This window comes from Agelaius tricolor, unplaced genomic scaffold (genome assembly GCF_023055355.1).
Source record: "Agelaius tricolor isolate 1412-34295 unplaced genomic scaffold, bAgeTri1.0.p SCAF_10, whole genome shotgun sequence".
Classification (NCBI taxonomy): domain Eukaryota; kingdom Metazoa; phylum Chordata; class Aves; order Passeriformes; family Icteridae; genus Agelaius; species Agelaius tricolor.
The window spans coordinates 1,788,320-1,811,006 of record NW_027269270.1 but is presented as its reverse complement, the minus strand read 5'-3'; the positions used below and the strand labels follow the sequence as shown (position 1 = coordinate 1,811,006).

At 46.7% G+C, this 22,687-nt stretch overlaps 1 protein-coding gene across 2 annotated transcripts in view; it reads right to left on the bottom strand.

Moving 5' to 3' along the window:
• The window catches only part of ERBB4 (erb-b2 receptor tyrosine kinase 4), a 592,065-nt gene that overhangs the window by 354,645 nt on the left and 214,733 nt on the right, over positions 1-22,687 (bottom strand). For both annotated transcript variants that reach the window (XM_071434337.1, XM_071434338.1), the window contains exon 2: positions 8,326-8,477. In XM_071434337.1, coding sequence (XP_071290438.1) covers positions 8,326-8,477 — 152 coding nt within the window. The remainder of the gene's footprint in view (positions 1-8,325; positions 8,478-22,687) is intronic.

Below are 22,687 nucleotides of genomic sequence, written 5' to 3'. Positions count from 1 at the left end.
GGCCTGTGAGGTTCCAGAGGAGCAGTGAGAAGGACAGACTTCCACCCCCCAGGCACGGGGGAGCCACCCCACATCAGCTCCCCAGTGCTCTGCTCTGCCTAACCAAGGGCAGCCTCACTGCAGCACAAAAATGGGCTGGAGTGAAAAGGACATTGCTGATCTCGAGCATGTGTGGGGGTCTGGGCTACTCTGAATTATTTAAGTCAGGCTCCTTTGATCTCTCTCCTGATCCAGAGTGGCTGCTGCTGCTGCCTTGCACATGAATCAGACAGGCTTCCCAGGCAGCTGGGCATGGGGTGCCTGCTGTACAATAGGAGCTGAATGAAAAATGCTGAAAGACAATTTAAAGAGACTCCTTAATCAAGCTGGACTTCAAATCTTGACCTCTCCTCTCTACACATGATACAGCTGAAGGATGCTCCTGCTTGTTGAAGGAGACACAGGCAAAGAAAGGCTGTGGGAGAGCTGGGGGAGCTCTTGGCCACTGCCAGCCCAGAGAAGGGGCAAAACAAAGCCCCATGGTGGGATCCACCCCCAAAGCCCCCAAGAGCTCTGGCAGGGGAGCCTCTGAGCTCTCCCTTCATGGGGGGATGCACAGCAAGGGGCAGACTGATATTTGTCACCCCATGAGAATGATGGCCTGAGTTTTACACAGCAAATCAGCCACGGGGACATGGACACAGGGACGTGGCTGTCACTGCCCCAGTGGCTTTGGCAGCACCCACAAGGGCACCCTGCAGCAGGTGGGATGTGAGGAGCAGCCCAGTGCCATCCCCATTACACTCAGGCTATCCTGGAAATCTGCAGCCAGCCTCCATAACAACCTCCCCACCCCAAAAAAATGATTCCTGGGGAGCCTCAGAGCACTCAGCAGGCACAGACACACATCTTCACTCCACAGTTCATGGCTGCACCAAAACAGGAGCCTGCATTCCCAGAGATTCCAGCCCTGCATTCCCAGAGATTCCAGCCCTGCACTCCCAGAGATTCCAGCCCTGCACTCCCAGAGATTCCAGCCCTGCATCCCCACAGCACCCACTCTCCTCCTAAACACCACTGGTAATTTCAAATGTACCTTTCATGCCAAGCCACCAAAAATAATTGCTAAATAGGATACGCTACAAATTTGGTATAACATTTGCTAACAAATTTGGCTACAGCTTGGCAAACTCAGTTTGAGGATTAATTGTATATTGACCCAGCTTTTCAGGGAGAAGGAAGGGGAGGTGTGGGCTACAAAGCTGCATCCAGCAGCAGCATCCTGAGGCTTAGACCAGAGGCTTTGACACAAAATGATCAGCACCACGTCCTGTGCCTACAAATTTGGTTGAAACCATGACAGGCAATGCTAAAAAGGGGATTTTGAGTATCCAAGGGAGGCACAGGGGCTGCTAAGGCCAGCCTGCAGAGCTACAGAGACATACCTCAATTACACACACCTGGGACAGCACAGCAAAGTCAGGACAACACAAGGGGGATAAGCAACAGCAGCACAAAAATAATCTAACACCTCTGAAGACATTTAGGTCAGGAAGTGCTGGATGCCTTTTCCCTACCAGCTTGGGGGCTCTGGGAGTGGTGGGGTCAGGATGGAGCTGGCTGACTCTCTGTTAGGGACTAGGAGGAGTGTGACATCTGTCAATACAAAGGGATGGGGGCCATGTGAACACCAGTTAACACAGCAGTGCCTGGATTCAGCTACTCACTGTGCCTGCAGCATTTCAGAACCCATTTGCACAGGACAGGCCTGATGACAAATCTGTGGCATTCCCTTCCTTGCTTCCTAGGCATTTTGAGAAGAGTTTAAACTGCTGTGATCATTTTAAGCTGCTATTTCTACACAAGTAATGGGAAATGGCAGAAGCAGCCTAATTCCTGAGCAGCAGAGCTGTATCACACATGCCTTCTGCAATTAGCCTTTGCTCCCACTCCACCCTCTGAGTCTGGGATGCAGCTCACTTGAAACTCAGCTCAGGTTCAGCCAGCACAGCTGGCAGCTGATCACAGCCCCTGAGAAACATTCTGTCCACACCAGAAGCATGGTCTGGCATGCAAGTGCTCCCCTGTAACCCACCCAGCACAGCAGTTGTGCTCAACAGCAAGCTGGAGGTGTCCCCTTTCCACCCAGATTTGTGTTGATGCCTCAGGTTTCAGCTTTTATATTTTTCAGATCCTGTGCTGCTTTAGTGTGTGGGTCTGGGCTTTATGTTAGGGGATGGTGAGCTCTGTGCACAGAGCAGGGAGACAAAACAATTCCTTCTCTAGCTGGGAACCAAGGACAAATGATCCAAATCTCAGGCCCAAGAGCACAAACAATGGTGGAATGAAGAGAGAAAAACGAGGAGGATGGGACTTCATCACCTGAAGCTGGAATTGGACAATTAACTCCAATAAGCAAATGAGTCAAAACTTCTAAAAGTGACAGACCCTGTGACCAGTTGTCCATTTTGTGACCATTTTGGGTTCACCTTGGCTGTAGCCCTGACTGGGCTCTTGTGCTGCCCAAGGTGGATCCATTGAGGCCTTTTAATAAATCCCTGCTTTATTCTTTAACTCTGTCCGGCCTCTGCTCCAGCTCAGCTTTCTCAAGTCACCAGTGTGGCATGCACAGCTCTGACCATCACACCTCTGTTGTCCATGTTTGGTTTTCTAACAGGTAAGGTCCTGGGAGGGCAATCAGGAACACATAAATAAATGTGCTCAATGTCCATGTCTGCAATGACCTGGAGGCCACTTTGCCTCTTGCCAGCCAAGGACAAAACACACCCTGGCAAGTGATGCAACTCACTGCACGACAAATGCCACAGCAAACCCCTCCTGGAAATCCCCATTCTGGGGTAGGGCCACACTGCAGTGCTCTCCTGGCACTTGTGGGGAAAATCCCCCTGCACAGAGCCACAGCCACCCCACACAGCCCTTGTGGGAGCTCCTGACAGGCACAGAACTGCACAGCCCCTTCTGCTGAGCAGGGAATGACTGAAGCCTGGCAGCTGGGCAGTCAGACACCATTTTGCTGCAGCAGGGATGCAGGGCTGTGCAGGAACCCCCCACAGCATCACACTGCTCTGCTCAGCAATGCCCTCCATCCCTGCACACCCCTCCCTGTTGTCATCTTATCACAGGGGTTCCATGCTGCTGTCTCCTTATCACTAAAGTTTCACCCCTTCTTGGTGTTTCTCCTGAGCTGCTCCTCAGAGCACTGACTCTTTCTTCTTCACCAAGCAGCCACTGACTCCAGTTCCCCTCTCACCCAGCCACCCCACTCTTTTACAGCCCTCTTCTGCTCATTGCTTACAGCTGTGGCCTGGGAAAGTCAGGCCTGCTCCTAATTTCTGATAATTAACCCAGCTGCAACCCCTTAGGGGTAAGATTACTTTCTACACTATCTTTATTTTCTTATATTCTATCCCCATACACCTCCCCGACATGCCTGTTCTGATGCAGCCTCTCTCTGTGCCAACATCTCCTCTCAGCTCTGCCACCAGAGCTTGCAAAAGGCTCTGCTTAGCCCTGATTTGCTGCAAAAGACCAAAAAGGGTTTATAAACCCCTCCAGTTCTGTTTAATGCCATGGGGCCAGGCAGCATTGGTAACCCAACTCTTCCCCTGGCTCTCTGGCAGTCCTCACCCTGCAGAGGGGTCTGTTCCACCAAAACTTCCTCCAAACATGAAACACAACCAATAGCAAAGGACATAAATTCCAAATGGCCAAATCCCACCTGCCACAGAGCCTAAATATGATGTAAGGAACGGGCTAAGGTGGGGCTGGCAGGGCTTCTCACCAAGCATGGGGCCATGAGTGCTGACAGAGAGGAGATGGGCCCTGCATCTCTGCAATAAATGTAATATTCACCATCAAACAGCCACCCAGACAGCTGCCCTGCAAGTGTGGCTGGAGGTGCTACACAAGCACTGCTGAGGTGAATGAAAAAAAGAAGCCATAAAGCAGTGGTAGATAATTTTTGAAGACTGCTGATGGTGGTTAAAAATGAGTTTCATAATCACTTGGGGGAGTTATGGCAGGGAACAGCACAGAACTTTGATCATGTCTTTAAAAATAAATAATCTGAATTGGTTAAATAAAATCTGGGCTTGAGAAGACAATTTACTGATTGTGAATTGCTAAAAGCCAGGGGATTAGTCAAAGATAACTCTCATTTACCAAATGTGTTTAACAGAAGCACTTGCAGAAGATTGGTATGTGATACACTAATTGTGTATTTTATTTTGAAAATTGAATATGGAGATGTTATTAAGAAATAAGTACAGCCCACAATAGGAACTGCCAGCTCTGCCAAGCAAAACTAAAATAGGTTCCCCCTTCTGTTCTTCAAACAGTTGTTTGCAACATGAACCAGTGAACAACCTGAGCTTTTCTCAAGGCTTTTTTTCCTCAAGTCCAAGGCAGGGAAGTAAATCTCAGTTTTCTCCTAGACCAGAGTCAAGACAGGCAGCAGCTCCAGCAGCTTATCTGGTTTCATGGAGCAGATCCCAGTGCAAGAGCCTGGCTGTGCAGTGAGGTGAAGCATGCTGGTGGCTTGGGAAGCAGGGGGAGATGGAGCCTGACCCTTCCCACTGTTATTCCTGACTCCCTGGGCAGCCTGGACATGCCACAGGGACAAGGCAGCTCCCAGGGACTGCTTCCCACCCCAGTATTTGTCCTGCCCAGTTCAATCACACTCTGTGCCAGTGGAGAGCCTGCCTTGGCTGCCACAGGGAGGTGGCACTGCAGCAGCCATGGGCTGATTAACTTCAGCCTCATTTCATGCCACAGCTAAGACTGCAAAAACTGAATGAGCCCTTGAACATTTTCTGTGAGTAGGATGAGCTTAAGAAGAAGGACAAAGCAAGCCAGCTGTCAGACAGATGTCAGGAATAGCTGTCCTTACCCAGCACTCAGGCATAGACACAATTTTTCCTGCTACTGAGTTCTCCTTTCCTCTGCCATGACTCCATTGTGGTCACACACAGGGAAGCACCAAGCAGCAGGAACAGAGCTGGAGGCAGCACATGCAGAACACGAGTTCATATTGCAGCTCTCACAGGAAAGCAATACCCAGACTATAACACAACCAGGAACCAAAATAAAATAGATATTAAAGTAACACAGATGACATGTCCTCCTGCCCTGCTCACATATAAGAACAGCAGGAAAAGGAAAAACTGGCACATGCAATCAGAAATCCAGCTCCTCGTGAAGTGCAGGGCTGGAAGCTGAAGTGGCTGAGCACTTCATTCAGGTGACAGACAGCCCCTCTTAGTCTTCATCAGCAGATATCCAGAGAGCTAACTCACAGACATAAAGCAAATCTACTTAGGGAATAAATGTCTAAATAAATATGAGAGATGGGAAGCTGATCTGTTAATGTTCCTCTGCCGGGTAAATAAAATTATGGGGTTTTTTCACTTCAATTCATTTATGCTATTTGTTTATTACTGCATGATGAAAAGGCTCAGCATGTCTTTTCCTCTGTGAACATCAACATGCCTTGGGCAGGTCCAAAGTGGTGGGACTTCCAGGATTTCTCTGCTCCATGCCACTATCAGAACAGCTCAAGTTCTTCTACCTAGTTTAGATCTGGGTAATTATTTAGAGTCACATGCATGTGCCAGTGCAAACTTTACACATTTTTCCTAGAGCTGTCTAAAAGCCACCTGAGGTACCAAGTGCTTTGCAGGTGACACACAATGTTCTGTTTCCTGTCACATTTACTGACCCACACAGGTGACCACATCACTGCTGAATTTTGGTGCTGTGCTCCCAGCTCAGCTTCACACATTCATCAGCCAGATAAGCTGCAATCTTTTCAAAATTACAAGGGAGTAGTCGCTTAAAGAGAAAGAAGAAAGGTCCACCAAGCATCAAACTCACTTTACACCTACATCCCTAACCACTCTCTTCAGAGCTAGGCAGTGAAGTCAATGAGGAAATGAAGAAAAAATGAAGCAGCAATGAAGCCTACAGCTTACCACGCCTTCCCTCTGCCCTGGAGCAAGAAGTTGCCCAGCTAAGCTGAGCACTGCAGAGAGGGCAGGTGGGCACACAGAGCCATGGCTGTCATCAGCTGGGGACACAGATAACCCAGCATCTACCTGAAGTGTTTTTGGTGGAGGAAGAGGGCAATTCCTGCAACAGAGACTAAAACACTGGAGAAGGCTGAAGGAGCGTGATGTTGCACGGAGAGTTCACTGCATTTAAGTCTGAGAGAGACAAACAGCCTTTCTCTTAGTTATGTCCCATCTGCCACCTTCATTTGGCCATTAAAACCATTTTTAATATGATAAAAGGAGTAATACTGCCTGACTAATGAATGTCGAATTATCGGCGTAAATGTGCCAACATTTATTTATTTATTTGCCTCGCCGAGAACATGTTCTCTTCTGTTTGGTTTTCTTCTTTAATGACTACAATTTATCATACTAACTAGGCCTTCCACTTTGCTGAGTTTTGCTTCAAGTTCTGCTTTTTTGCTGAGACATCTGTGAGGGAGCAGATGCAGGTAAAAGAAGTAATAAAACTAATAAAAAAGCAATAGTAGCTGTCACCCAAAAAAGCACAGGTGACCAAACCACCTTCATTTACTGAACAGGGCCTTTCCTTCTTGATCTCATTTGATGATTTGACTGCCTTCTTTCCACCAATGTTTCACACTGCTTATGGCAGCCCTCTGTGAGGAACACTAATTCCTAATTTCCAAGTAATTGGCTTTCCCCACCTCCCAGCAGGAGGAAGGAAAGCTGAAGCGGAAGGACTGCCTGCCATGAATTTGAACCAGCAGGCATCTGACACTGCAGAGATGCCCCAGTCAGAGCAAGGATCCTGCCCTCACAGAGGAGGATCTGCCACCTGTCCAACGCTGCTCCAGCTGCACCAAGGCTGTATCTATTTCTATTCAAAGGCATATGTGCTTTCCCCACCTGTCACAACTGTGAAATGTACGGACAGCATCCACTTCCGAGGCATTTGGCACTCAAATTAACAGGCAACCTGTTAGTCTGGGTGCAATTAGCACCCCAAACTCTACTCCAGACGTGTCTGGTAGCTGAGTTTTGCTCACAGATCTTTCAGCAGCTGAGTAAATATACACCCATGGATGGAGTGGCAAGGCTGTGAAACCCCAAAAAAATTCAACGTGAAGCAGAGCTAAACACACTGCCTGGCTGTGCCTTTGCTAGGAACCGTGCTGCAAAGTTTTCAGTTTCACAGTTTCACAGACTGGAATTGAGCACTCAGCTCACCCAGGACCCAGCACAGGGAATGAGTGAGTGTAACCCAACCAGCTGGGGCTGCCTCCCACTGCCTCTTCCTGCTGCCAGATTTAAACTCCAGCACTCCTGCCACGTGAATGTGCCACTGACACACAGACACACATCCTGCAGCATGACAGCAGCGTTTTTAAGAGGTACAGGAGAGCAATATGAGCAGTGTAAACTCTTATCTGTGTCATGGGGAGTACAATCACAGCACAGACTGCAACCACACTGGCACAGGCTGCTTTTTCTACCCTGGCCCTCAGACCTACCTTCCATATTACAGCCACATCACCTGCAGCATCCTCAGATGCCCACCTGGATCACTCCTTTAGTGGGATATTTCTTTAAACACAAAGAATGTGAAATGCCAAATAACGATGGGCTTAAGTTTTTTTAACTCAATATTCACCTTTCCCTCTTGTGGTTGTCAGCTGGGCAACAGGGTATCTGCAAACCATACTGAAATGTTCTTTCAAAATTCCAAAATTTGATGCAAAGAGGACTGAGGGACTGCACAACCAAGGTTCCCCAAAAGCACTACAGCCTTCATCTATCACAGACTTCCCCTGGATGCTGGAGATTTTAGGCTCATAGCTCCAGTCTTCATGTTCATTCAGCAATCACTTTTTTCCTTCCCTTAAATGCTCCACAAACATTTCCCAGACTTCTTCCCTTGCTTAATCTATAAATCAGTCCATATCTAGCATTTTATTAGGATTAGCTTCCCCAGTCCTCCAGTGCTTATCTGCATGATTCTCTGACCTTCCCAAACCCCACCTAACCCGCCCTGGGGCAACACAGAGTGAGAGACCTGCGAGGTGTCACCTTCCAGTGGCACAGCTTTCTCCCCCACATCCTGGATAAATCTAAATGACTCACACTCAGAGCACCTGTCACAGCAATGACATTGCTCTTGTTCTCTGCACATCCCTGGCATTTTATCATCCTCTTCCATCACAGCACAGGAGCTGGCTGGTCTTTTCCAGCCCAGCACCTATGGCTGCTCCCCCAAAAAAGGAGCAGAGGGAAGGAGGGAGGAAGAAGGAGGGGAGGAGAAGAGCAGGCTGCTTACCCTCAGGAAGGAGAGGTCCCTGTTGTGCTCGATGCTGGTGATCTCCAGGTTGCCCATCACCACCTCACAGTTCTCATAGTACTTGCGCAGGGCCCGGTACTGCTGCTCCAGGTCAGACAGGGAGCTCAGCTTGTTCTCAGTGCCAGCACACACTGCAAAGAAACACAGCACAATCCATCAGGACTATGGAACAGGGGCACTGGAGCACAATAAAGTCTGGATAAACTGATACGGGGAGTTGCAACAAAAATCTGTAATGATTCACTTGAATATCAGCAGTGGAGAGAGGAACGTGGAAATACAGCCTGTGATCATCTCTGCAATTTAAACACCTCTCACCAAATGGGCTCAAGTGCTGGTGTTTACCACCAAATGCAGAAAGGCTGAAAAAAGGCAGAAATGCAGGAAAAAGGCCAAGCAGGTTGACTCCAGCAGCCAAAGGGCCAAACTCAGGTCTCAGCAAAGCCTCACGAGTTCCACCAGTGACAGAATCAGACACTGGGCAGAGCCAGTCCCATCATAGGCTGAAGGACACAAGGCTGGAGAGACTTGGGTATCCAAGCTGACCTGGATAATTCAGCATTTTCACTATTCTGATTAGAATTTTGGACAAGCCAAGACCAACCTGGGCAGAAGACTACACCCAACATTGTTTGCCCTATCACTGTCCTTAAGACCCCACCTCTTCCCAGCTTTAAGCAATCAAATAGAAGAAAAACAACAGTAAAAAAACACATTGTCTCTCCACAAGTCCCCAGGCTGAATGCACAGCAAAGAAATGTCAGGAAACACCATCTTAGTACAGTTTCCAAAGGACACTCTTTAATATTACACTGCTCTGTTCTACATTTTGAAGCCCAGTTAAAATCCAGCACAGAATCCCAGCTCAGCTCAGGATATCAGCCTGCTGCCATCATGCAATGACCAAAAAAAAAAAAAAAAAGAGAGAGAAATAAATCCAGAAGCAGCATTTTACATGATCACCTTTTCACACACTGCTCAGCCTGCTTGGACAGGGATGCTGCTTAAATGGTCAAGTGTGGGGCTGGGCTGGTTTTGGTTTGTGTGTTTCAAAGAACTTTCTTTTCCTCTTAATCAGCAGCTTGTGGGTTGCTCTTATCTGTGAGCAAATTAATCTGGGTATATCTAAACTTTTGAAATGGCCATTATATTATGCAAAACAGGAGCCTGACAAGAATGGCATTTCTGGAGCCAATCCCACTTCTGGATCAGATCAATACAAACAAAACTCTCCATGACTGCAGGCATAATCAGTAAAATTGGCTAATACACACTATTTTGAATGATGCAGGTCCTTTTTATAAATACCAAAAGTAATTAGGTTTCAGAGTACTACAATTATTGACTGTTTATTTACTACACCCCCTTCCCCTTTTTTTTTTTCTCACTAGAAGTGGGAACAATTCTAATCTGTGCTCTCTCTGCTGCAGAATTACTTGCTCTTGTTCTGGGTCAATTTAAACTTCCAGCAGCCTCTTGGCAAAGGGCTTCAGGAGGCAGCCAGAAGCCCATGACCTGCTCAAGGTTTTCTCCCAAGGAATCTCCCTCTGCCCCAAAAATGGCAGCAGAAGCCTGTTCCTGTGACCAGCTGGGCTGGTTTCATTACAAACCCTTCACAGGGTGAAGGGTTGATCAGACCATTTGTGGGTTGTGTTTCCAGGGGCTAAAGAGCACAGAGCAAAGCTGAACAAGCACTGCAAGGGCTGCTTCTCTAAACAGGCACACCCACCACAGGAAATGCTGGAATATTATTTCTTTCTATGAGCTGGTAAAAGTAAAATTTCAAAGTTCTTGCTACAGTTAAAATTTTGAAATATTTGACCTATGTTCATTATACTGTGTTGAAGAAAAACAGAACTGCTTGATTTGCTCAGGTTTTCAAACAGAAGTTACCACCTCATTTTGAGGCTTAACTTAAAAGCATGAACATTCCAATTTTTAGATTTTCTGTAAAACCTTATCACTTAGAGTAAATCATACCAAAACACAATTTCATTCATAACATTTTAACAGCTATTTTGGGAGATGGAAAGACATGGTCATACTGGGACCTCACTTAGCTGTGGTGGACTGGGAACACTGGAAGGATTAAGCACTGCAACTGGGAGATGGCATATCTTTATTTTTGAAATAGAAAGCCCTGTCCTACAGTTTTATTCAGAAAACCCTCATGACTTGCCCTTGTGTGCCAAGTCTTCAGGGAGACACATCCCTGTGCCTGCCAGGGCACCTAAAAATTCTTGCTTAGCAGTTCCAAAATGGGTTTGTGTGTTCCTTCCTTAAATACAGCAGTATCCATTACAGGACTGATCATATTTCCAGCCAGGTAAGTATTATTCTGTCTCAAGGCTCCCAAGGACTAATAAATACCTTCCCTTCCATTCTGCAATCCGTGCTAAGGACCAACACAGCTCAGACAACAATTCCTGCAGCTCAGCTAATAAAGCCATACACTGCAACACTGATATTCCATGTTGCACACCCATTAAACGTTTCCTGAAAGCTAATGCAGCCATTTGTTTGCTGTGAGGAGGCAGGAACACCTGGAGCCTGTTCTTGCAAGAGGATTCAGCAGGGCTGAAGCCAGCCCAGATGTGAAGCAGGGCTAGGAGTTATATCTGAGATTAATTTTGTACAGCCAAACCACTGCAGTAACTTCTCCCAGTTTTTGGTATGGCTAGTAATCAATTCTTTTGGATTTAAAAAAAAATACAAAAACCCTTTAAAGCTAATTTAGAATAAATCATGCTTTAAATTTATCTCATAGCAATTCTAAGCACTTAATGTCTATCTTAAAAAGAGAAGTTTCCTTCCACAAAAAAATTGTCACAGATGGCCTCAAATCAAGTCACACACCAAAAGTGATTATCCTACATCAATTGAGGGGAGCAGAATTCACTTTTTTTTTTTCCTTTGGTACCCAACCAGCAGTGGAAGCTGATGCAGAAACAGAACTCAGAGCAGGAGAGAGCTCTGACCTGAACAAGCTGAAGTCACAAAGCAAATGTGGGTATAATCATGGTCATTAATAATCCATTATTACAGCAAGTCATTAATCTCTCTGTCTCAGCTTTGCAATGCATGCTTTTGATGCACCTAATAATTATATCACATTCAAAACACAAAAGAGGAAACTCTGCCGGCATTTAAGAAAAGCAGGTTAGGTCCTTCACTTGCAGGAGGAAGGGCTGGGCCAGCACCTCCCATCCTCTGCAGAGAATCCTTTAAAACAGAGAGATAAGAGATGCTCTCAGCAGGGTTTTCAAGGCAAATCACCACCAAAGGGGTAAAAAGAGGCATTCTTGTCATGAGAGAGATGCTGCTGCCAGGGACAATGACACAGGTGCTCCTGTTGGCCCACTGATGCCAGGGAGCCAAACCTGGGAGGGACACCAGCCAGAAAGCAGGCTGTGAACTCCTGCTTTGAAAGTTTTATGCCCCATTTTGAGCCATGTGAGGCAATTCCCAGCCTCTCCAGGGCAGAAATGATTGCTCTGGGTGTGATTTGCCAAGGTTAAAAGCACTGAAGTAACTGTGTGTGAAGTGGGAGCTGAGCAGGAGTCACACAAGATTCCCAATCCCTGTGTCCCTGAGCTCAACACAGAGCAGGAACATATCCCACTCACCTCCTGCTCCTCTCCTGGAACAGCAACAGGCATCTATGTGTTGTAGCAGCTCTTTAAAATTAAGTGCTAAAATAATATGTATTTGCAGGCATGTTCCAGCTGTGTACAGGCATAAACACAACTACAACAAAATTTCCTTGTCACACCATGCAAAACCACCATAATCTGTATTTCATGAACCCTCTTTGAAGCACTTTGGTGTGTATTGTTAGATGTGAAGTCTTACAGAGCCCCAGAAATGGATGAGCAGCAAAAAAAAAAAAAAAAAACCCTCAAGATTGTGTGTTTAAACTGTTCCTGCAGCAGAACCTGTGCTGGTTAATAAAAAATATTCATCCTCTGTGTCTAAGGGCAAAGAGGAGCAGCTTTAGATGTGCCTCCAGTGTGAAGCTGCTCTTCTTATTGAGCATCTCTGGTCATGTACTCTCTGCCTTGCTCAGGGGAGGCATCTCCATGAGGGAAACCCTCCAGTGCACAGCCAGGAAAATCACATTTCCCCTACATTTTGCCCAAGTCTGACCTGATTTCCTGACACACCTCAAACCCATCTCTCCACCTAAAGGTGCTCAGCCATTCCTGCTCTTTCCACACTCTGACAACAAACCTCACAGAGTGCTCATGTGCAGAGTCACCCACTAAGGTTATCCCAAAGCTCCAGGACACGCTTCTTCCATCTGGGAAATCCCAAACCAGAAGTGATAGCACCAAGCCAGCGGCCACTTCTCACCTGCACCCCAGCCATGGGGGATTTTGGGTGGGTGCTGGAGCAGAGCACTGCTTGGTCATCACAAAAGTGGATTTCAGGCATTGCTCACACATTCACACTTCACAGTCAGTTGTTTACTCATCACCAGCTACCTAAAGTGACAGGGTTGCAGCTCCTAACGGCCCCAATTACAACAGTAATAATCGTCTGTATTGAAATGATGCTTTCCATCAATATTCATGCACATGACTCGGAAATTAATTTTCCATTGACATTTTTTCATAAAATAGCCAAATCATTCAAATGCTCACTTAAGGGTGGCAAATAATGGAGACATTTAAAAATGCCCATTAGATTCTGCTTTTTAGCCCATTATTTTGCTCTGCTCTGTTGATGATAAATCTATACGTTAAATTAAGAAATCACACTTGCCTCCATCTCGTCCTGCTCCTTCTAATACTAATGGATTTTATAATCCTCCCAGATTAACTTTTGGAAGGAGATCATTTCTTATTCAACCCCCTTCCAGATCAGCCCACACCTGGAGTACTAAAGAAGAGTGGAATCCATTATCTCCACCACAGTCACCCCCACCTGAAATCCTGGTGTCTCGCTGCTCTCCCAAAGCACACTCAAAGAAGCAGTGATGAGGCATCCTCCTCTCTAACTCCAAGGGAGTTATCTCAAGCATCTGAATATATTTTCCTCTGAATCATAAAACATTTATTATTATCTCTTTGGCAAGGATGCAAGAGAGCAGTGCCTTTGCCCTGCACCAGCCTCTGCCTGGAGGCAGCACAACCTCCCTTTGTCAATCAGTTTGTCAAGCGGGCCAAAACCACAAAGGGAGCCTTAAATTCTTGGACTAACTGCTTTGAGGGATGTCTTTATAAAAAGGATAATCACAGGTTCCTTCACCCCATAAAAGATGAGCCCAACAACAGTCATCATCTCTTTCTAACACATTCTTCCCCTGTACTTCCCACTTATTTACTTAATTAGCTGTGTTTTTACAGACAGCACCATTATCAGGCTTTCTTGAAAGGCAGCTAACAGAACTGTTTATTAATAATTGCAAACACTCGTGGCAATTTGTTAAGACCCCCCAGATGGGGGGGAATACTCCAGCCCCTTAAGGAACAGCTAATTACCAGCAATCCCCATTCACTTCTTTCTGCTCCACGCTCTCAGCAACAGCCTGGGCACCCTGGCACGTAGGCACACAGGAAGGGGAAACACACTTTTAATCCCTTCATTATTATTTTACAGTTCTCCTTGAATGAGCTGCAAAAGCCCTGCATTTTCTTGCAATTAGGCACGTCCTAATGAAGCCAGGGCTGCCTGCACTTAGAGTCTTGCAGATGTTTCCCCTGAGAAGGCAAAACACTCCTGGAGGTCACAAGCCATTTTCCCAGTGGTTTGGGAGAGTGCTTTAGAATTGAAGGCTTTCTTTCCCTAGGTGGGAGACTGTAATGAAGGAGAGCATAATTTTCCCTGTACTCCTAATTAAAAGCTCAGCTGGCACAAGTGTTTTCCTTCCGCAAGGTCTGCTCTACACTAGAAAATCATCATCCCATTTGAATCCAGTTGCATGCAATCAACCCCTGAGAGTGCCACCAAGCCCTGGGCAGCCACATGGCCACAGGAGGAGCTCAGCATGGCCACCCAGCTGCTGCCCAGCTGTCAGGGTGTCACTGGGATGAGGTGACACAGGACAGGCAGCACCAACACGTCCTCCAAAGCATTTCTTCCGCACAGCGGGCCCTGTGTTGGATAGTACCAGGGACCAAAATAATACATTTCCCAAAATTTGGTCACTAAAATCCCAAATATCATTTTATACAGCTTTGTGAAAGCCTTCCAGCACATCCAGAAAAGTTGCAAGAATGTGCGTTACCAGGCTGGTCCCACCTCCAAGAGAAGCTGATCATGCGCCACCGACAAATGGAAGCTCATTCCCAATTTTATGAACAGAAACAGCTGGGCACAGTAGAGGCTGACAGAGATTGTGGCTCAATCAAGAAGGATTAGCTATGTGTGATAATGCTTTTCTGAGCTGATGGAACCTCCTCCTTGTGCCAAACTCTCCAAATCCCTTCGGTGGATGGTACACAGCATATTTTACTGATGTGCCTTCCTGTTCATACCGACCAAAAAATACCATCAAAATGTTGACCAGATTGATACAGCAACATTTCATGGATATTCACTTGTATGACCATATCAAGCCATCATCACCAGCTTGTTTTATGCCACTATTTCCAGCATTGTTTCTCTTTTAGTTATGTCACATCTCTATAATGGCACAGCAACTGGAAAGGAATAAATAGGAATAATGTTAAGCAGGACCTGTATCCCACAGCTACCACTGAGAAAAGGCAGAAATGAAAACAAGAAGTTTTAACAATGGTTCTTCTGCCTCAATCCTTGGTACCAAATTTTTTTCTCTGTGTACTTCTGCACTTTTTCTCCCTACTCTTCACAAACAAACACACACACACATACACACCTCCTTTCCACATTTTGTTCTGTTTGAGGGTAAATAGTCACTTCTTAACTATAATGTAGGTACTGGACTTGACAAGCAATTAAAGCAAACCATTTCCACTCATCTAACTTTGCCAAATTAGTCATCTACCATCTGCTCTGTCATCTGTCTCTCCTTGAGGTCTTGCTGTGAATCTGGAAGCACTCACTCTGACAAGGAGGCAGCAGATAAGCCTCCAAGCTGGTGGGGAAGCTGAGGGATGGAGGTGACACGGGGGTGACACGTGGCAGCGCGCTGCTGACCCACCACCCCATCAGGATGGCTTTGAGGAGCTGCTTGTGGCTCCAGTGGTCAAACTGGCAAGCTACCAGCACTCATGTTGTGATAGGAAAACATTTTAAATGAAAATATTTTTTTTACAGCCACTTATGCAGCGGGGTAGCTTAGGAAGACTGTGGGATTTTCATAGCAGATGCAAAAAATAACTTAGTTTATCAAAATATCTTCAGCATTTGGGAGCTTCTTCCCAATGAAGTACATAATCCAAACAAGCAATTAGCATACATTAGCTAAGGAAGATTTGAGTGGTCTCTGCTCCCAGCACCTGCCTTAGCTCAGGTAAAGCTGCATTTTGAGACAAGAAAATCATTTTCAGGTAGCTCTGAAATACAACACTGGTCTCCTCTGCTCTCCAGCTTCTTCTCCTTTTACCAGGCTCCCATTTTGGGCTCCTTACTGGGCCTGCCAGTACAAAAGAAATACCACCAGCATCCCTTTTCCAGCTGACCTATGTTTCCTCCCCAAGGAAATCAACTCCAGAGTGAGAGTTAGTCCATGCAAACATTGCTGCTCTAAACCATCACACAGTGGAATCATCCTCCCTGTTGCTGCAGAAGAACATTACAGACTGACAATTCCTGCACTAGTCAGGCACTTGAGTGCAGCACCCAAAATTAAGTGTTTGATTAACTCTTAATGCCACAAACCAAAATTCCACCTACAGCACCAAAGCACACACCATCACCAATACCTTCTAAGACTAATAAGCCTGCAGATAAATGACCATAATGCAAGGCCATGTGTTCTTCCAAGTGCCAAGCTAAAGGTCCAAGAGTGCCCAAATATTGCTCTCCCGGCTTTCCAGCCCTCACTCTTCCCAAGTCCTGCTCCAGTGCAGCAGCAGGGGCAGCCTGTGTCCCTCTATCCCTGTGTCACGGTGTGTCCTGGCTCCCTACCAGGGCAAAGTGGTGGAAATCTCTACAGCTCCCAGCAGTGAGAAGGAATTGCATTGTTTTTTCAATGCCAAGGGAAGCAGGGGAGGGAATGCACCCACAAGCACCAGGGGGGCACATCCACAGGTGGAAGCAGGGGGAGCACAGGAGAACTGGGCACTTGGTCTGGTCTTTGCGCCTTCAACAGAAATCAATTTGGCAAAGGCTGCCAAGTAAGTAAGATCTGCTGTGAGGCTGGACCAAAATCATTGCCCAGCTCCCAGAGGAGGCTGCTTTGCTGGGACACAAAGGGCTCTCTCCCCCTGGCAGGGGTCTCCAGGGGTGCCCAGCTAGCCCAGAGCACTGCCCTGGTGCTGCGGTGGTGGCGCGTTCCCCAGTGGCAGCTCCTGCCACTCCACAGAGCTCCTGACAGCCACAGGTCTGTCTGCCTCCCTCCCTGCTCCTGCCTTCCCCAGAGAGCCCCCAGACACCACAACAAGCACTCACTCCAATGCCTTTTAATTACCATTGTGCAAACACAGGGGAGCGCGCTCATTCCGCCTCCGCGATGGGAACGGGATTGCAGCCCTGGCTGCCTGCACTGGATTGAAAATACAATAGCAAGGTGCTCCCAAAGCCCTCAGACAGATCCCCCTTAGTAGTATTTAAGCATCATTTATGTAAGAGCCGCAGCTCGGAGCGGGTGGGTGGGACAGGTGCTGTTATGTCTCTCCTGCAGCACGGGTAATTAGTCACCACTAAAGCACACAGCAAGAGGCGCCTCATTACAGCTTAAGCACAAGCCACTGGTGACATGTAAAAGGTATTTCCCCAAGATCACCCACAGAAATCTTCCTGGCGTTACATTAGTAATTATCACATAACCCAAATACCACCTAATAAAATGATTCAAGGAACTGTGAAATTTCAACGCCTAAAGAAAAGAGCAGCCTTCCCAACTTCTGGCAAAACAACAAGGCAAAACTGCAGGGGGACTTAAACAGTCCCTGGAAAAACACCTGGGAGTTAAAGAAAAGCAGTATCTCACACCTGAAATGGCCAAGGCAGGGTTTGGGTGTCCCCATTAAAAGGCAAGAACAGAGCCAACACTTCAGAGCTGCTTCGCCCAAGTGCTTCAAGGTGACTGTGCAATGCAGGAGAAGGTGCTGACAGAAATACCCTATTTGAGCCAATACACACACATCTATTAAATTGAGACTGAATGCAGTTTATTTTTCATTAATGAAAATAACAGGTTCTCAAGCAACACGATAACCTTGTCAAGCAGGCAGGAGAATCCAGCTCACGTAAGACAGCTGAAATGGAAATTACTTGGACTTGGGAGTACTGCAGATGAGGGGAAGGCAGGGCTGTGCTGAGGCTCTCTGGACCCCCAGGTGGATGCCACACCTCATCTAGAGCCAAAATATGCTAGGCTAGGAAAAGAGACCACGTCCTGGAGTCTGTGGGGGCTGTATATGCAATGGTCATCAAGTCAAAGAATTCATGTGCTCTCTTACACAAGACTTCCTTACACCAAAGGTTCTATTTGCCTAATTGCCCATGGCTGCACTAAGTAATAAACCCCATATGTTTTATTAAAACAGGTGCTTTCAGACAGCACTTTACAGGCAGGAAAAACAAACTTTCAGTACATAAAGTCTAGGCAAGAACCCTTTTTTTTCCTCAATATGCTGTGCATAAGAACATGCAGCCCCAGTGTGGAGGCAGCCTCTTCTGCACAGCCCATCCCTGGTGTGCTGATAACCTCCCTGAACATGAGCAGAATATTCAGGGCAAGCTCCTGCAGCACTGAAGCCTCTGCCTGTTTTACACCTGGGAGGGGAGGACTGCGTGCTTGAGTTCCAGGAGCTTCTCAGTGTGTCTCACAGATTCTTTAAAAACTGGCAAGGCAGCAGCTGAAATCACAGACTGGCTGCTCTCTCTTCACACAATTCCTCCTGAGCCTTTGGCAATGGTTTCGCCTCCCAAGGCTGGAGGGAGCATGGGGGAGTCCAGGCTGCACCTCAAATGCAGTTTCCCTGTGGTTCAATCTCACAAAGGAACTTCAACATTTCTAATTGCTTCCCTCACCCACCTATTGCTGCACTGCACCAACCTAAGGCACATTTATTTCTTATTTTTGGTTTTATATACTTTCAGAAATCATCTCAACAGCTAAGTTTTAACTAACCATACTTAGAACCAGGTGTTATAAATTCTTCATGAAACAATTTGTTCAACTACACTCCCTGTTAATACTTGCTGTTATTTCTGCTGGGCTTTTTAAAACACACTCCATATATATTTTATAAATGTTTGGGTTCATTCCTTCCTGCCTCCCCACCCCAGAGACTGCCCTTAAACTTCTGTCCATTGATTGTGACGGTATCAATTTGTAAAGGTCAACAGAAAGCTTCTCTGACAGCTGAACTCAGAAAGTAATTTTTAAATGTGCTGTTTCTCTTCCCCTACAAAGCAAGATGCCAACACAATCAAAACCCAAGGTCTTTATTTCACAGGCCTGACCAGTGCCTTTGATAGGCTTGGGATCCCTGATGGCCACTGAACGAACACTCCTTGGAAATATGAGCTTGTTTGAGGGTCTTAAAAAATAGCAACATCTGAAATAGTAGGTTTACAAACAGAAAAAGAAGAGAAAGGTTTATTGAAAGAACAACATTAATTTGCTGCTTCTCTGAAAGCCTCTGCAGACCCTGGATAACAAAGCTCCAGGGATCACCCCACAAACATCACCACTCTGTGTGTTTGTGGCCTCATGCATCCTTTTATCTATATGAATAACTTACATTTTGCACTAAAAAGCCCCACAACCAGCTGGCTAGTCAAGAAACAGACTATACTAACTTATTTTGATGCTTCCTTCTGATTTCTTTTGAGAGAACAGGTTATTTTATTTGGGATTGGGGTCAAAAGCCTCTTCAAAAGACATCCAACCCTTTCTCCCATGCCATAGTTTACTGAATATCTCACATTCATAACCACTTAAGGGCTGTGCAATTTATGACATTGTTACACATGAAGAAAACCTGCCATAAATCAAAGAAATCAGTTATATAAATGAGCATAAAAGTGCAGGGAAATGTCACAAGACAGCAATAAAGCATCTTCCAAATGGTAAATCCCGGGAGCAGAAGCACCATTAGTTTAGAATCCTCCACTCAGCAACAGCAGGACTAGTTTATCACAGGAGCCACAAACAGCAGCCCTGGGAGGAAGTTATAAGTGCAGGGTGAGGGGTTTTACCCTGCAAACAGCCATAAAGCCTTTCACTGACTTCCAGGTTCCATCCCAGGCTGCTAGCTGAGATTTGGTCATTTTTTCTGCACACACCACCAGCAGAAGAACAGACGTGTCCCAGCAAAATGCCAGGGAATTTGTAGGGATGAAAGAAATGCAATGCCATATAAAAAACTCTGACCCCAGAAAAGTGGTGGCAGCACCAGGAGGATCCATGGGCAGATTAAAGCTTCAGTTCAGTGGCATGTGGAGGCAATGGCAGGAGAAAATCTGCAGGATTTTCCAACACTAAGCGTGGTGCAGGAGATTCCCACCCAGCCATGATGATTCTCCAGGGATTCTCCCTTTCCACCCTGCTCGCTCCAGCAAGGCTTCAAGTGAGGAATCTGGAGCAACCACCAGACTGTGCCCTTGGGCTTCTTTCTAAGGTCTGCACACAAAGCCATTCCCCATCCTTTTGGACTTGGAGAAGTCCCAAGACTACTCCTGACCTCTCATCCTGCACAGGGTAACCATTATCTCACTGTTAGAATAACAGCCTGCAGCCATTGCCAAAATCATCTGTTTTCTGGTTCTTAATGCAAGGCAAGGGGGACAAAAGGACAACAGGCAAGGATAAAAGGACAAAAGGACAAGGCAAGGGGGATAAAAGACATAACAGAGGGCAGGTTGCTTTTTTTGGATGGCACAGAGCAGAAGCAGCTTCCCATTGCCACCTCTCACATGAAGATGACATTTCTGCCCAACGTCCTCTTCACTTGACTTTATTTTCACAAGCAAACACAAAAGAAGGCAGATGAATGCCAGGTGCCTCACTGCTCCTGAGAAAAAAACCAGGAAGCAATTTTCCCAATTTTCCCTCTGCGAGGAGGCTGCTCCCGGGGTCTCCACTTCATTAATCCCTTCCTCTCGCTCCCTCCGCTCCACAATCCCGTTCAGCTGAAGCTGGGAGAGCAGAGGGAGGTGGCAGGGGGGGCACAGGGCACCTGCCATGTGATTCCTGGGCAAACCTTGTGCCGGGGGCTCTTGGCCAAGGCCTTGTGGCGCTTAAGTGATGCGGGAGCACGTGCGGCCGGAGCGGCTCCGTGCAAACTCACCCGCTGCAGAACGCCCTTGGAGCTGCCTGCCCGTGACTGGAAACACAGCCAAGGGCAGCAGAGCTCGTGGGATGGAGCCTGAGCTGGTGGCCCCATCCTTAAAAACACCCAGACCCTCCCCAAAAGCATCTCAGAGAGATATTCCCAGGAGCAGGGCTGTCTTGTTCTTCGCACCCTCCCCAAATGCCGTGCTTACTAAACGCCTTCGCTTTTCATTACACGCAGAGAAAAGCACAATCCAGCTTGGACTGCTAGGAACAGCTTAATTAATAACAATTAGCTGCAGCACAATTGTGATTCAGATGGCGTTTTGGAGCATGAAGGAGAAACTTGACACTTTTGCTTGTGTGCACGGACATAAGAAATTCCAGGCGAAGTTAATGGGAGCTGAGCGGCTGAACAATGCCAAAATTCCAATGTACTGTAAAATTACTGAATTATTTCAATGTCACAGGAAGGCGTCGCGCTACTTCCAGGATTATCAGCCCTTGCAGAGTTTTAATAATATTTGGTCAAATACCTCAGGTGCACATGGCTGGGATGTTACAAAACCACTGAGATAATACAAAATCCTTTTCTATTTTAGTAAAGGGTGGGGTTGAAATCCCCGATTACAAAAGACAACAGGTAACACCCTGGGAAAGCTGGGTGCTCCCTGAGGCCACCTGGTCGTGGATGCCTCAGAGGGGGCCTGGCTGTCCCCTCCTTGTCAAGGAGAAGGGGAAGGACACTTTCTGAAATTGCTGTTGTCTAAAGTGGTCGAAACAGCTGCCAGTCACGGCGGGTTTATTGGCCACGCTCCCCGCAAGGGGGGCTGCATCTCAGTGCCTCCACCTCCATTAGTGTCACTGCAGTCAGATGCAATTTATGTTTAAATATACATGGGTAATAAGAAGACAGTCCAAGTGACTGCTTTCAAACAGCAGCAAAAAGGTGGAGGCTTCAAAACTTTCTGTTGCAAATCAAGAGAAATTTGTAGCTGGAGAGTTCATTGCCCTGCTATTACAGCCTTTCCCATGCTGGTGTCATCTTACTTTAAAACAAGCAAACAAAGCATGAAGTGACTGTACAGGATCATGTTTTGAGAGCATGAAAAAGCACAGAAATGTGCACCCAGCATGTTAAATGTGAACACATGAGGGCATTTGTGCAAGCCCATGACAACCAGCGTGAAAACTGCACCCACGTGCCAATGTTAATTTTCACAAGGTTTCTTGTGGCTTTGCAGGAAGCCATCACCCTGATCTCAGGAAAAACAAATGTCCTGTATGGACCAGCAAAGCACACTTATTTTCTGGCAAAAAGAAAAGAACGTATCACAGCCATGTTGCAGGCAGAGGGAATTCCAGGTGGTAATGCCTGGCCTGGAGGGAGTAAGTTTGGGAATTGTTCTGATACAGGTGCAATGCAGCTAGAAAATCAAGTGTTTCACACTACTTACCAACAGTAAAACAGGCATTTTCTAAAGTAGGCAGACCAAGAACATGTGGGCAAACACTGGGAATGAAAACAAGTGGCTCCTGCCCCTAAGACTTGCCACAAATCCTGCCTGAGCTGAGCCCTAGCTCCCAGAGGAAAATCGTATGCTCGGTAATGTACGCCTTCCTTATCATTTACAAAATCGAAGCCATATTGTTGTAAAAATATGTCTGAAAGTATGAAAACTCTTCCAGGGCTTCTGGCAGAGCCTGCAGATACATGGGCCAAAAATCTGCTTCTCCCAGCAGCAGAAATCCACCCTGCTTGTCCCTGGCATCACCACCCAAAGAGTGCACGGCTGCCTCAGTGCCACTGGTGCTGATGTTCAGCAGCCAAGGAAATGGAAATCACCCCATCATGAGCTTGCCAGCTCATCTTCATACCTGCTTCTGTCAGCTGCAGCTAGAGCATGGGACTAGACTTTCTTTTTCTCCTAGGTCTCTGTAAGATTCCCTCATTTGACCACGACAAAT